This window comes from Sus scrofa, chromosome 1 (genome assembly GCF_054392235.1).
Source record: "Sus scrofa isolate SSC_HxYL_T2T_F1_AM1 chromosome 1, Sscrofa_HxYL_maternal_Yorkshire_Landrace_v2.0, whole genome shotgun sequence".
Taxonomy (NCBI): Eukaryota; Metazoa; Chordata; class Mammalia; order Artiodactyla; family Suidae; genus Sus; species Sus scrofa.
This window is the reverse complement of record NC_139383.1, coordinates 227,498,503-227,512,629: the sequence shown is the minus strand read 5'-3', so window position 1 is coordinate 227,512,629 and position 14,127 is coordinate 227,498,503. Positions and strand designations below refer to the sequence as shown.

Here is a 14,127-nt window from a genome sequence, read left to right as displayed (position 1 = left end):
TGATATGTGGTATTATTCTTCTCATTTTATGCATGAGGAAACTGAAATCCAAAAAAAATAAGTAGTTTGCCAAGTTCATTAAACCGTTAAGTGATAAAGCCAGGCTCTAAACTCAAGTAGTCTGGCTCTGAAGTCTGTGCCCTTAACAACCAAATTTATTTCTGGTATTTGACCTCCAGAATGTATATCAGGATGTATATTGACTTCAAAGTTGGCTTTCCATGGTCTAGATGTTAGCAGTTGCATTAGTACGTGTGTACTCTAGATCATAAACCAGGAGTCTGCAAATGTTTTTGATTACCTACCCCAGAAGTAAAGCATGTTAGACTAATACATGTATGTGTAGTGTGTGTTTATAAAGAATATACCTGTGCTAATATATAGGTTATATCATAAGAAAATGACATTTTTAAAAGGCAAAAGAAATTGAACATCACCAATTTCATATGGTTCAACATACTACTTTGTACATTCTACACATGTACAGAAATAGAAATTTTAAAAAGATAAAATGAAAATTTAATAAGCAGTATTTTCCGTGTCTTAATTATTATGCTTCACTATTGTTAACTAATATTTCATGGCATAATACACCTTAGGTAAAATTCATCATTAATAAAGGTGGATGGTCTTGAAAATCTTGAAGGTTTTTGACCAGTACCTTGTCAGGTCCAATTAGGTACTGATTTTTTACTTCATAAAGTTGTGGTAAGGAGTGTCACTCCTGCCATTTCCTTTTGGCTTATGCTTGAATTATTGGTAATATCTTCAATCCTTAGTTTCTTTGTGGAAAACCTTTTAATTAGTTGTTCATTTTGTAACCAGTTTAGTTTAGTTAAAGTCAGATAATAGAACCTCAAAATCTGTGATAATTCCAGACAAGTCACTGTCTTACCTTTGGTGTTATAAAACTCCCCAGTTCCTTTAAGGCCCTCCTGTGGCACACAAAGTGAGACCCAATGTCAATTAGTAAAGATTAGTAGGCTTAGAATATTTCTTATATGTATTTTTATTATTATTAATAAAGGTGGATGGTCTTGAAAATCTTGAAGGTTTTTGACCAGTACCTTGTCAGGTCCAATTAGGTACTGATTTTTTACTTCATAAAGTTGTGGTAAGGAGTGTCACTCCTGCCATTTCCTTTTGGCTTATGCTTGAATTATTGGTAATATCTTCAATCCTTAGTTTCTTTGTGGAAAACCTTTCTTTGTGGAAATTAAGTAGAAGTTCTAATATTTTCTTCTTAGACCCCAATACATGTGCCCCTCTTGAGAGATAAGTAAAATAGATATTTAATCAGTGAGTAGAATGAATCTACTAATTTATTGGGCCTTTAGAGGTTTATATATATGCCCAGGCATGAAACAACATTCTCTCTCTCTTTTTTTTTTTGACTGCACTGACAAAAAAGGAACTCATTTTGGAAGTTCCCGGGCAAGGGATTGAATCTGAGCCACAGCTGTGGCAGTGCTAGATCCTTAACCCACTGGGCCACAGTGGGAACTCAAACAATACTCTCTTTTATTCTTATCATTGATAATAGAAGGGAGTTCCCACTGTGGCCCAGTGGGTTAAGAATCTGACTGCAGGGGCTTGGGTCACTGTGCAGGCACACAGGTTCCATCCCTGGCCTGGTGCAGTGGATTAAAGGTTTTGGCATTGCTGCAGCTACAGTGTCAGTCACAGCTGTGGCACAGATTCAATCTCTGACCTAGGGATTTCCATATACCATTGGTGTGGCCTTAAAAAAAATAAAAAAAAACTAACATTTTTACCCTTAAAGTTTACCATTAACTATGATTTTAGGCTTGGAATTCTAATTATTCAAAAATCAAGCTATGTGCTAAATGAATTAGAATCTGTTACAGTAATATTATTTAATGAGGTATAATCAGTAGATTTATTTTTTAAATAATTCTTAAATATAACAGATACAAGATTGAGGACTCAAGGACTCATGAGAACTATTATTTATGTGTTTTGCAGTTGTAATTATGTTGATTTCCAGTGTTTCCATTGATGGCTTCATTGATTTAAAAGCACAAAAATCACATAATTATTTCAATTTTTTGACCCTGGCTGTTTTGTATTAAATTTCTGTGACTGTATCAACAACAAAGCCATTGTTGTGTCTTTGGTAAAAGAATGGAGAGTTAAGGCTCTAGGTGGACCACTAGTTACGGTAAAATATTAATAGTAAAATAAAAATTATACCAACAGAATAATAACATAATAACATACTTGTAACAAAGAAACATGAATAAAGATCTTAGGCAATGTAAGTGTATTAAATATTGTGCTAAAATATTCAGTATTTGGGGTATTTTAATCCTTTAAGGGTCCCAAACTAATGATCTAAAATTTAATCAAAGTTTCTTCCTTGAGTATAATTAAATGACTTACTAAAATAAGAAGCAGGAAAAGTTAAAAAAATAAGAATCATAATGTGAATATTCTAGATGAGGTCCTAGAACGAAAAAAATGGACATGAGGGAAAAGCTAGTGAAATGGAACAAAGTGTAAAGTTTAGTTGATAGTAATGTACTAGGGTTGGTTCCTTAGTCAGGACAAATGTCCCGTGGTAATGTAAAGTGTTGACAATAGGGAAACTGGGAGAGAGGTATGTGAGCACTCTGTACTATCTTTGCACCTTTTCTGTAACTCTAAAACTGTTCTAAAATAAAAAGTAGATTTAAACTTTAAAAAGTATCATCCAGAAACACGTATCAATTTTTACAATGGCATAATACTATTTTTATACCTAATTCTGATCACTGACCCAAAGCTGAAAAAGCGAATGAATGGCACATCAACATGAAATTTTCTGTCTATTAAATAAGTCCAATAAAATAGTTCTGGATAGCTGGAGACGTTCATATTTATGAAGATAAATTTACAACAACAAAAAGGAAGTAACCAGGAATAAATTTAAGAAGAAATGGTTTGGCCCTTTCTAAAAACTATAAAGCTTTACTGAGAAACATACAAAGACTTAAGTAAATGGACAAACATATTTTATATTTGGATAGAAAGGTTTGAAGATGCTAATTCTCCTTTAAGTAATCTATACATTAACTTTGAGCCCAATAAAAATATCAGTATGTTTTTTTTATAGCAAGATAGTTGTTCCTTTAAGCCCAAACTTGACCAAAGTATGAGTGAAAGAGTTGAAGCAAAACTGCCAGGCATTCTCCATGCCGGAACATTCAGAGACCTCTAACCAATAATCTTATTTCTCTGCGAACAGTCTAGATTGTTACTTTTTCTAAGGTAGACAAGACCAAGCCAAATGTCTAGTTCTGTGCTAAGTGAAAGCCATGACTTCTTTTTGTTCATGACCTAGCTCCATATCGCAAAATCAACCAAAGAATGTCTCTGGATCCGGTCACCTCTGAACATGAACTTACATGTCAGGCTGAGGGTTACCCAGAGGCCGAAGTCATCTGGACAAGCAGTGACTACCAAATCCTAAGTGGCAAAACCACCATCACCAGTTCCCAGAGAGAGGAGAAGCTTTTCAATGTGACCAGCACGCTGAGAGTCAATGCAACAACTAATGAGATTTTCTACTGCACTTTTCGGAGATTAGGTCCTGAGGAAAACAGTACAGCTGTGTTGGTCATCCCAGGTAATATTCTGAATGTCTCAATTAAAATGCACCTAGCTCTGGAAGTTCCCTTGTAGCTCAATGGGTTAAGGTACAGGTCACACACTGTGGCATGGGTTTGATTCCTGGCCTAGGAACTTCCGTATGCTACGGGTGCAGCCAAAAAAAAAGAGCCTAGTGCTGTCCCATGGTACATAGACAGATGCCTGTTCACCTTAGGTATTCATTGTTTATTGAATTAATACCACTGTAATTACAAAATTAATCCTGCTTTCTCACCTCTGTTTACCCAAATTGTAGTGCTACTTAATAAACATTTCAGCCAATATTTATTGAATATTGTCTACATGCCAGGTATTGGGGTTTCTATGGCAGGAAGCAAGTGGAATGTACTTTTCTATCTTATTCCAAACAAGAGAGAGCCTTTTTCCTCGTCTGCCCCCCACCCCAAGGTAGTCTGTGACATTTCAACTTAAGGCAGTCTGCTTAGTGCATAAGATGGAAAGCTGTGTGTTCCTAGACAAGCAAGTCCACTTCTGTGTGCTTCACTTTTCTTACAAAGTTATAATCTATTGGGCAAAATTATCATCTATTGGTGAGAGCTAAGATGTTATGAAAATGACTTAAGATTCTTGTTTGCACAGATTCAATTTTTTTTTTTTTTTTAATCTCACTCTTCTATGAAAGTGGATGAAGCAGTTACAGTCTGGTGAAATGCTCAGACCTTTAGAGAAAGTCAGCCTTGTGAGCATGATGTTTAACGTAAACCCAGAGGTCTTCTGAGAAGTGCTTCTCACCACTCTCTCCCCCGCTAGATGCTGACAGTGAAGCTTAGGTGCTTCAGAGAAAATAACTAAACTGGGTAGACAAACCAAACAAAAGGAAAGGACAGTCCAGAGTGGTCCTATGAGCAAAAAGAGCAAAAAAAAAAATTTAGAAAATTAAAGAGATGTTCTTACTGAGAAATGAGTCACTTTGGTATGAGCTACATTAGTAGGTTCCTGCCATTTAAAACTGTTTTATGATGGCTTATTTGTTAGAAGACATAGGGTTAACTCACCTAACTGCTCAGAGTCTGTTTCCTCATCTGTAATGTGGGGATTTTTTTTTTTTTGTAATATCTGGCACACCTAACTCATAGAGTTGTTTTGAGACTCAAATAAAATAGATATTAACAGGCTTTGTAAATCGCAAGCTACCAGAGAAAGGCTGACTGCTGTCATGGCTTTGAAGCTTGAACTAGATGGTGGGGGATCATGGCTAATGGTGGGAGGTGGGAGTTAACAGTCTCTGGACATCATGTGCCATAATACCCCTCTTCTTTCTGTGTGGGACTGGAGACAGAGAGATTGGTGAGAGGTGCCAAGATGTTTAAACTGTGAAGAAATAAAAGATAGCAAACTGTGGAGAGACAAAAGATAGCAAACAATGGTACCCAATCACGGCCACAGATATGGGGAAATAGAAGCTCTTTAGCAGTGGTAATTGGCCTTCATGTTCCATTGTTGCTATGTACAGTAGGCTGCTAGCTTTTACGTTAAAGAATGTAAGAAGTGAACTCGTCAAGGCTACTGTATAGTATTGAGTTGCCAGTCCCTGTGAAGAGCACTTTATAAATTCAGCCTCACAAAAATTTCATTATCATTTCCAATTTGTAGGCTTGTTAAAGGTCTTTCTAGATATCTCAGAGCTAGTGAGTGGCCCCAGAACTTAGCCCCAAGTCTATCTGTCCAAAGCCTAGGCTACTTCCACTTTTCCACGCTGCTTCTATTTTCATATCTGAGGTATCTTACCATTCCAGCCACCCACTGGCCATGAGCTTATGGTATTTAAGAAAATTAACCTAATGCTAACCTAAATTAAACTGCAAATTACTCTCTTGGCCCCTTCCAAAGAAAATTTTATCTTTAGTCAGTTTCTTTTTGTTTTGTTTTTTCAGAACCATATGTGGATCCAGCAAGAAAGAGGACTCACTGGGTGATTCTGGGAGCTCTTCTATTACTCATTGCTGTGACAGCCATCTTCTGTCTAAAAAGAAATGGTACTTCCTTTATTTCAGCAGTCTCCACTGGGGTTGTAGACAAATGTATGAGGGTACCACTGTTGTCACAATGGCACTTAGCAGGCAGAGCCAGGGATGCTAAATCTCTTGTAATGTGTAAGACAGTTCCATGTACCAGGGAACTATCCTACCCAAAAAGCTAGGGGTGCCCCCAGCAGGAAACAGTAATTTAGAAAATGCCTTCCTATTAGCCTTCCTTTCCAGGGAAAACTTTCAATTATGCAAAGTAGGTTTTAAGCTACTGTTCTGAAGCATCACTCACAATAAAGGATGGCAGGGAACACTTGTAGTAGTAGTAGTAACATTCCCAAAGGGATGAGAGTTGGATCATGGCTGCAGGCAAATCTGACTTGCTTCTGCAAGGTGGCACAAAGTCATTCTACTGTTTCGTAGAAATTATAGTGAAGCTGTGAAGGATTGCTGGGTGAAGGTTGTGAGTTACATGAGTGAGAAGTAAGAGAAAGAGTATGTATGGAGGTTGAAAAAGACCAAGTATCCTACAGTTTCTTTCCATCATGCAAATAATCACAGACTTGGAGGAGAGGAAAAGCTAATATACCTGTTGGTTTCAGTTGAATTTGACTCGCATTAGTCACACTGTATATTTAACTGGTTTCTGAGAGCTTTAAGTAATCATAATAGTTCCTTATGTACAACAGTGATACTTTCACCATAGAGTATTTTCCAAGATTACTGGCTTCAGGTATATAGTTTTCAAAACAATTTTCATGTGTGTTTTTCTCTGTTTACCCAAGGGAACAATTAAAATTCAGGAAAACATGCCTATTCAAATAATTTCCTTTCACTTTAAGACGATTCAGTGTAAACATTTCCCCAATACTTTGAGAAGTACATTGATCCAATGATGATCTGTGTATAGCGTTATCTCATGTCAAATAGGGAAGTGGAAAACGAAGGGAATTCCGATAGTCATTAAGAAATTCCCTACAGCCCCTTCAGAGATGGGTGGATCTGGAAAAGTGGTATAATTGAGGGAGTGGAGGTCAGATTCTTCTGAAGAATGAGTACTTAACAGAACTGAAACAGTTAGCTGGAAAATAATGCTTGAGTTTCAGTGATAGTAAGAGCCTGAGATGGTGCTGATTTGTCCAAGAAAGTGGATATTGCCGACTTGCATTTCCATGTGAAAATGTTGGCATTTCCATGCTGGCAATAGGAAGGGCTAGAAAACAAATGTATAATAAAGTGCCTTAGAATATGGTACATCTCTGGGATAAGGATGGAAAGTAAATATATATACTCCTGAAGAAAATCTAGGAACAAAACATGTGCTCTAAACTGTTGAATTAACCTTAGCGGTTGGGAACCTTGAAATAAGGAAGTCTACCAGATTTCCTGAGGGATTAAAAATATTTCATGGCAACCCAGGAGTCACTGTGTGGGATGTAGAATTGCGTTGTTTGGAAATAAAAATAGCTTTTTTTTTTTTTTTTCAAGTGAGAATGATGGATGTGGAAAAATGTGGCAGCCGAGATATGAAGTCAGAGAAACAAAACGGTAAGAATATTAGCAGGAATTGGAAATTGAAAAGTAAACAAAAAGTTAAAGTAATAACAGGGAGAAAGCTATCAGCCATATTCTCCCTTTATTGTATAGAATGATGACTGCTGGAACTGCTAATTTCTCTTTGCCTCACAACTCTGATAAACAATTCCCACAGTCAGAGATTTAAGGATGGTCCTTTGGGGAGATAGGAGAGGGGAGCAGCTTCTTGCCACTAGGTTTCTGTTGTTCTGTGTTCTAGCATCTTCCTGCAGTGGGGTCCAAGTTGATTTATGTGGATGGATGATAGACAGATAGATAGATAGATAGATAGACAGACAGACAGACAGACAGACAGACAGATTTTTTTAAAAAATGGTGGAGTTCCTGTCATGGCTCAGAGGTTAACGAATCCGACTAGGAACCATGAGGTTGCAGGTTCAGTCCCTGGCCTTGCTCAGTAAGTTAAGGATCTGGTGTTGCTCTGAGCTGTGGTGTAGGTTGCAGACGAGGCTCAGATCCCACGTTGCTCTGGCTCTGGTGTAGGCCGGCGGCTACAGATCCAATTGGACCCCTAGCCTGGGAACCTCCATATGCCACAGGTGAAGCCTTAGAAAAGACAAAAACAAAAACAAAAACAGAGAGAAATACTAGAATTATCCCTACAGGAAAAAAAAAAAAAAAAAAAAAACAGAGGGTCAGGAAGATAATATAAAGTGCTCAAGAACACAAATCTGACAAAAATCAGGTTCGGGAGCCCACTAACTTGACTGTAGAACCTTATTCTTTTTTCTTTCTTCCTTCCTTTCCTTCTCTCTTTCTTTCTCACTCTTTCGTTCTTTCCTCTTCCTTCCCTCCCTCCCCCCTCACTTATTCCTTCCTTCCTTCCTTCTTTCTTTCATGGCCTCACCTGTAGCATATGGAAGTTCTCAGGCCCTGGGCCCGAGTATAAAGTAGCCTAATTAGCTTGGACAAGCTCAGGCATGTTTCATTACATTGTCCGTAGCACTAATTTGTGTTCTAAAGGTAATTAGTGAATGTTGGTTGAAGTTCTAAGGTGACCAACCACTCCAGTTTGCCCAGGACTAAGGGTTTTTCTCACTTCACTTTTACACCCAGGACAATTCCTGGCAAACCAGGATGGTTGTTTATATTTTATGTAAAGGAAATGGCATAAATATAATCTTCCTTCTCTTATTACAAGTTTATTATATCATCTAGCAAATAAAACTTATGTTTCTCAATATCACTCTCCAGATACACAATTTGAGGAGACGTAACCCAGCATTGAAACTTCTGATCTTAAAGCAGGGATTCTCAGCCTTTGGTTTGAGTTCGTCAGGGCTAAGCATGATCAGAGGCATGCAAAGGGCCAGTGGGCTGCAGATGGTGTAGGACTTAAAAGGCCAAAGCTCTGAAAATGGAAGTTGGAAAAGAAAGAAGAACAAAGGAAGGAGTAAAAAGGGTAGCCTGAAAGGAAACCTTGGTACTTCAAAATGACTGGGACATTCATCAATACATACAAAAAGGAGAAGACACTTCTGAATGATGAGCCTTCATTCAAATTGTCCATCACTCATCCTTGGAAAACAAGTTGAGATTCCCTGATTTAATGGTCAGTTCTTACAGAAGTGCCCTTTGCCTTCACTCAGTGTCTTGATTTGTCTTCTGTGTGATTGAGAGTCCCAATGTTACAACAGTATTTAAGTATGAGTTATTTTTATTTATTTGAGTTGTGGAGTCTTATCTTGTGATTGTGGTTGTAAATGTTTTTTTTGAACATGTACTGTTAAGTAGAAGTTAAAATTTTGTCACCAGCCCAAACTTATTGCTTAAAGACTTGTGTATGTCCATTAAAATACATGTGTAAGGTACTTGGTATCCTCTGTAGCTATCAGTACATAGGAAGCATAGAGAACAAACCATTGGTTTGTATAGGATATAACGTTATTTAACCCATTAATATCTTTATTGACTTGAATAATCTTATACATTATAAAAATATCAGTTATATTTTAAATATTAGCTTTGCAACTATGTGTACACATAACCTCATTTCATCCCTATAACAACTGTGTTGTGATAAGCACTGTTAATCCCCATTTCACAACTAGGGGAGCAGAGAGATAAAATAATTTGCTAAAGACAATACTTAGCAGACTTCATATTACCTCATATTTTACCCACTATCCTTTTCGGATATAATTTATAGCTGTGTTTTGCATTCATTCAGCTAACATTTAGGAAGAACCCTAGCAATCACTGTGCCAGACTGAAAGTCTACCGATTTGAGCAAGAAAAAGCACCTCCCCTCAAGGAGCTCATACTATAATGGGGACATCAGTAAGAAAATGTATTACTGCATTTATAATTTAGTGCAATATCACAGCATAAGGCGTTGGAGGAAAGTAATGGTGTGAGGAGGAAAGTCTAGCAATGCTGCCAAAGGGGGATACTCTGGGTGGCCAGCCAGTGTATTCTTGGATAGTTGAAAATACTTAGACATTTTAATAATCAAAGCAATTTTAGTTTATGAGAAGTCAGTATTTTTAAAAACTTGGAAAGTGGCTCTTGAATTCCTTTTCTATCATTATATTTTCCCCTGATTTGTTTGCATTTGCCATGTAATTTGATGCTTGTTTACATAGTGTCTGCTATGGTTTAGCAGTTTTCTTTTTTATTTAAATGCATTTGAATTTTGGAGTTCCTATTTTGGCTCAGAAGGTTAAGAACCCAACTAGTACCCATGAGGATATGGGTTCCATCCCTGGCCTTGCTCAGCAGATTAAGGATCCGGTGCTGCCATGAGCTGTCATACAGGTCGCAGATGCAGTTTGGATCCCACATTGCTGTGGCTGTGGTGTAAGCTGCTAGCTGCAGCTCCAGTTTGACCTCTAGCCTGGGAACTTCCATATGCCATGGGTGTGGCCCTAAGAAAAAAAGCAAAAGAAAAAATGCAATTGAATTTTGAATTCGTATTTTTTCATGATTCAAAATTCAAGAAAATCCAAAAGGAGACATTAAAATGATTCTAGGGAGTTCCCGTCGTGGCGCAGTGGTTAATGAATCCGACTAGGAACCATGAGGTTGCGGGTTCGGTCCCTGCCCCTGCTCAGTGGGTTAACGATCCAGTGTTGCCGTGAGCTGTGGTGTAGGTTGCAGATGCAGCTCGGATCCCGCGTTGCTGTGGCTCTGGCATAGGCCAGTGGCTACAGCTCCGATTGGACCCCTAGCCTGGGAACCTCCATATGCCGCGGGAGCGGCCCAAAGAAATAGCAAAAAGACAAAAAATAAAATAAAATTAAAAAAAATAATAAAATGATTCTATTCCATGCTCTTACTCATCTAGCTCCTCTTTATAGAAGCAGCCACTCTTGTCTTTCACTTGTCTTCTGAAGTATTCTATAATATATATGGAAATATTTGTAAAATGTGTATATGTTTTTAGTTTTTTGCTTTTTTTACATAAGTGGTAACATAATATGTATCTGCTGTGCACTTTGCTATTTTTATTTAATATGCTATTTCTTATGTAGCAGACAAAACAAATTTGAAGAGTCTGGGTACTTTGTCTTGTTTGTTTCTAGGTCATCTTTTCTGTAGCTTCTTGGTATCTTTAATAAGACTTATTATGTGCTAACCAGTTACTACATCTATATTTAGACAACCAACATTGGTTGAGTACTTTCTCTGTGACTGAATTTGGATTTAGTTTATTTTGTGTTTCTCAAAGAGAAAGGTGTATTTCTCAAAATGGGTTTTCCAGGGTGCACTGCATCAGCCTAGCCCAAGTCTAAGTCTGTATGACAGAATGTCTGGAACTTCTTTTTTTCTGTTTTCTCTTGAGTATAAACTTCACTTTGATGCTGCACTTGCAAAATTACATGTTATGCTTGGAAATTCGAGTAGAGTACCTTGACACTAGACTCTCATCTGAGCCAAAAAGGGCCTGTGAGTCCCTGAACCTTTGAATCCCACCAGTTATCACCCTTATACAGACCTCCAAAGACATTGCTTTACAAATGTTCAGATGACCTCTCATGGGGTCTCAGGGTATTTCTTCCATCTTGGCCATTTACCTGGACGGATGACAAGAAAAACCTTTTCACATCATGACTGAGGAAACAGAATCTCCAACAAAACTCCTCCGGATAACTTTTGGCACATGTTCATTTGCACAATATCCCTTGTTTGGTTGGCAATATCCTTTGTTTGTGTGAAGTCTAGTTCAGCAAGATATAAAGTCCATTACTCCACTCCTAAATCTTAATGCCTTCTTGTGGTGTTGGATTTGTAAGGCACTTTATCCCTTTGTCTTGTGTTTCATTGTAAATGATATGAGCAGAGATGGTGTCTAATTCTGTGTTTGATCATCACTGTTTATGCCTACATTAATTTAATAAAATATTCTTATTTATTTTGTTCCTCAGTTCACCCACATGTCCATGTTATTGTTTTCTACATGTTTTATAAAACCATTCCCAGTTTCATATCACAGTGGAGAGGTTACTCAGAATATCTTCAGCCTCTTCTTAGTTTTTTTTTTAAAGCTTCTATGTTTACACAGCATATTCTTGAATCCTGTGTGATGAAAAATATCAAAATATTTTTTTTAAAGAATGTATTGAAAAATTTCATCCTCTCTCACACAATAGCTTCCTCTGGGAGAGTATCAAGAAAGGAGTCAATATCGTATCATCCAAATTAAAGATCTGAAGGAAAAGGGATGAGAGAAAAATGGTCTTCAAGAAAACTCTAGGGAAATGAAGGGGCTTTCCTTTACAAGTGTACTCTTCTCGGATCAGTAGACATGGATATGTAAGCCCATGCGTATGAAGCTGGATGTATTTCAGTCATCAGTTTCCAAAAAGGAAGTGAGAAACCTATAACACAGTCAAGTTGAGGATTAAGGCCTGGCACAGTGTGGGACCATAAGATTTAATATTATCAACTAACTTAATTACTTACTCATCAAACTTACTTTAAAGAGACTTTTATTTTTATTTGTTTTGTTTTTATATATATTCTCTAAGTCCGCCTTGGAATAGCCAAGGTTTTCTTTTTTTCTTTTTCTTTTTTCGTGACCAACTTTACTTGTTTATTTATTTTTTTAATTACTCAATGAGTTTTATCACATTTATAGTTGTGCACTGATCATCACAACCCAATTTATATACTTTAAAGAGACTTGTAATCATTTCTCTAAATCAGACACTTTCAAAAGATAATGATGACCAATATGTTTAAAGTGATGAAAGGGAAACCTAAACTAAGAATAATCTACCCAGCAAGTCTCTCCTTCAGATCTGATGGAGAAATCAAAAGCTCTACAGACCAGCAAAAGCTAAGAGAATTCAATACCACCAAAACAGCTTTACAAGAAATGCTAAAGGAACTTCTCTAGGTGGAAAAGAAAAGGCCACATCTAGAAATAAGAAAATTACGAATGGGAAAGCTTACTGGTAAAGGCAAACATACAGTAAAGGCAGGAAATCATCCATAGACAAATATAGCAAAACCAGCAATTGTGAAAAGAGAATAAAAATGCAGAATATTGGAAATGCATTTGAAATTAAGAGACCAGCAACTTAAAATAATCTCGTGTAAATATGTGTGTGTGTGTGTGTGTGTGTGTACAGACTGCTATATCAAAAACTTGTGATAACTGCAAACCAAAAACTACAAGAGATATACACACACAAAAGAAAAAGCAATCCAAACACAACACTAAAAGATGATGACTATTTCTAAGAATGTATGTCATATTCTAGATGGTTTTAAAGAAAGAGTATCAATATCTTTGTAGAAATGGTAATGACATAATATTCATGACACTGCTGGGCAGTCAAAGCAATAAAAATGGGTGGTGGGTATCGAGATATCTCACTTTTCTGACTAATCTTCCTGGCTCACATTGGAGGTCATGGTCCTGAATTGAATTTTGTGACATTGGAGGGGTCAGTATTATAGGAAATTTAGCCTGAAAATGAACCATGAGCTTTCATTAAGCTTTTACTCCAATTTGTTTTACAAGCATGTGACTGTTTTCCACAAGTGAGTCAAATATATTTTTATCTAATTATTTTAGAAAATATATAGATCATTACTATTGTAAAACTTAGAATTCAAAATTTGCTTTCTCACTATAGATATCCCTAACCAAAATTTTAAAAACAGATACATTCCATTTTATAATTTTTCCACACTACATGCCTGCAAAGTTTCAATGAAATTAATATTACAAACCAAATGACCCCTATTATAACTTAAATGTTTCCAGAATTATTTATATTTTAAAAGAGGTTAAAGTTTGACCAAACTGAAGCAGTTGCTAGTGGTGGGTTTTTATCATTAATAATTATGATAATTACCATTTATAGAGCATGTACTCTATGCCAGGCACTGGAATTATACATATTATCTCATTTAATGCCATGGGCTGGTGATGAAGAGTACCAAAAAAGGACACTACATTTACCTGGAGAGCTACCAAATCAGAAAAGTTAGGGAAACTGGAGCATTAGAAAGGCAAAAATACCTGCATAATCACAGTGATAATATGGTAAGCTTTTTTTAGACAAGGACTTATTATAATTCTTGTTGATTATTTTTTCTTTCTTTTTTATGGCCACACCCAGGCTAGGGGTCAAACTGGAGCTATAGCTGCAGGCCTATGCCTCAGCCACAGCAATACCAGATCCAAGCCACTTCTACAACCTATGCCACAGCTTGTGGCAACACTGGATCCTTAACCCACTGAGCAAGGCCAGGGATTGGACCTACATCCTCACAGGCACTATGTCAGGTTTTCAACCCACCAAGGCACAACAGGAACTCCTGATTATTTACTTAAATATTTTCCCTCAACAGAAAAATATAATGTAGCTACTTAATGTATATAAGACAACATTAATTTTGAAGGGAGAGTAAATGATGGAACATTGGCTGAAATATA

General features: G+C 36.9%; 1 protein-coding gene across 15 annotated transcripts in view; it reads left to right on the top strand.

Annotated features, from left to right (window-relative positions):
- Window positions 1-11,606, top strand: part of CD274 (CD274 molecule) — a 132,637-nt gene extending 121,031 nt beyond the window's left edge. For 14 of the 15 annotated variants that reach the window (XM_085011677.1, XM_085011669.1, XM_085011664.1 and 11 more), the window contains 4 exons: window positions 3,344-3,628; window positions 5,547-5,648; window positions 7,128-7,187; window positions 8,430-11,606. In XM_085011677.1, the coding sequence (XP_084867803.1) occupies window positions 3,344-3,628; window positions 5,547-5,648; window positions 7,128-7,187; window positions 8,430-8,452 (470 nt within the window). In that variant the 3' untranslated portion in view covers window positions 8,453-11,606. The remainder of the gene's footprint in view (window positions 1-3,343; window positions 3,629-5,546; window positions 5,649-7,127; window positions 7,188-8,429) is intronic. The other variant, NM_001025221.1, reaches the window with a different exon arrangement.
- The last annotated feature ends 2,521 nt before the right edge of the window (window positions 11,607-14,127 follow it).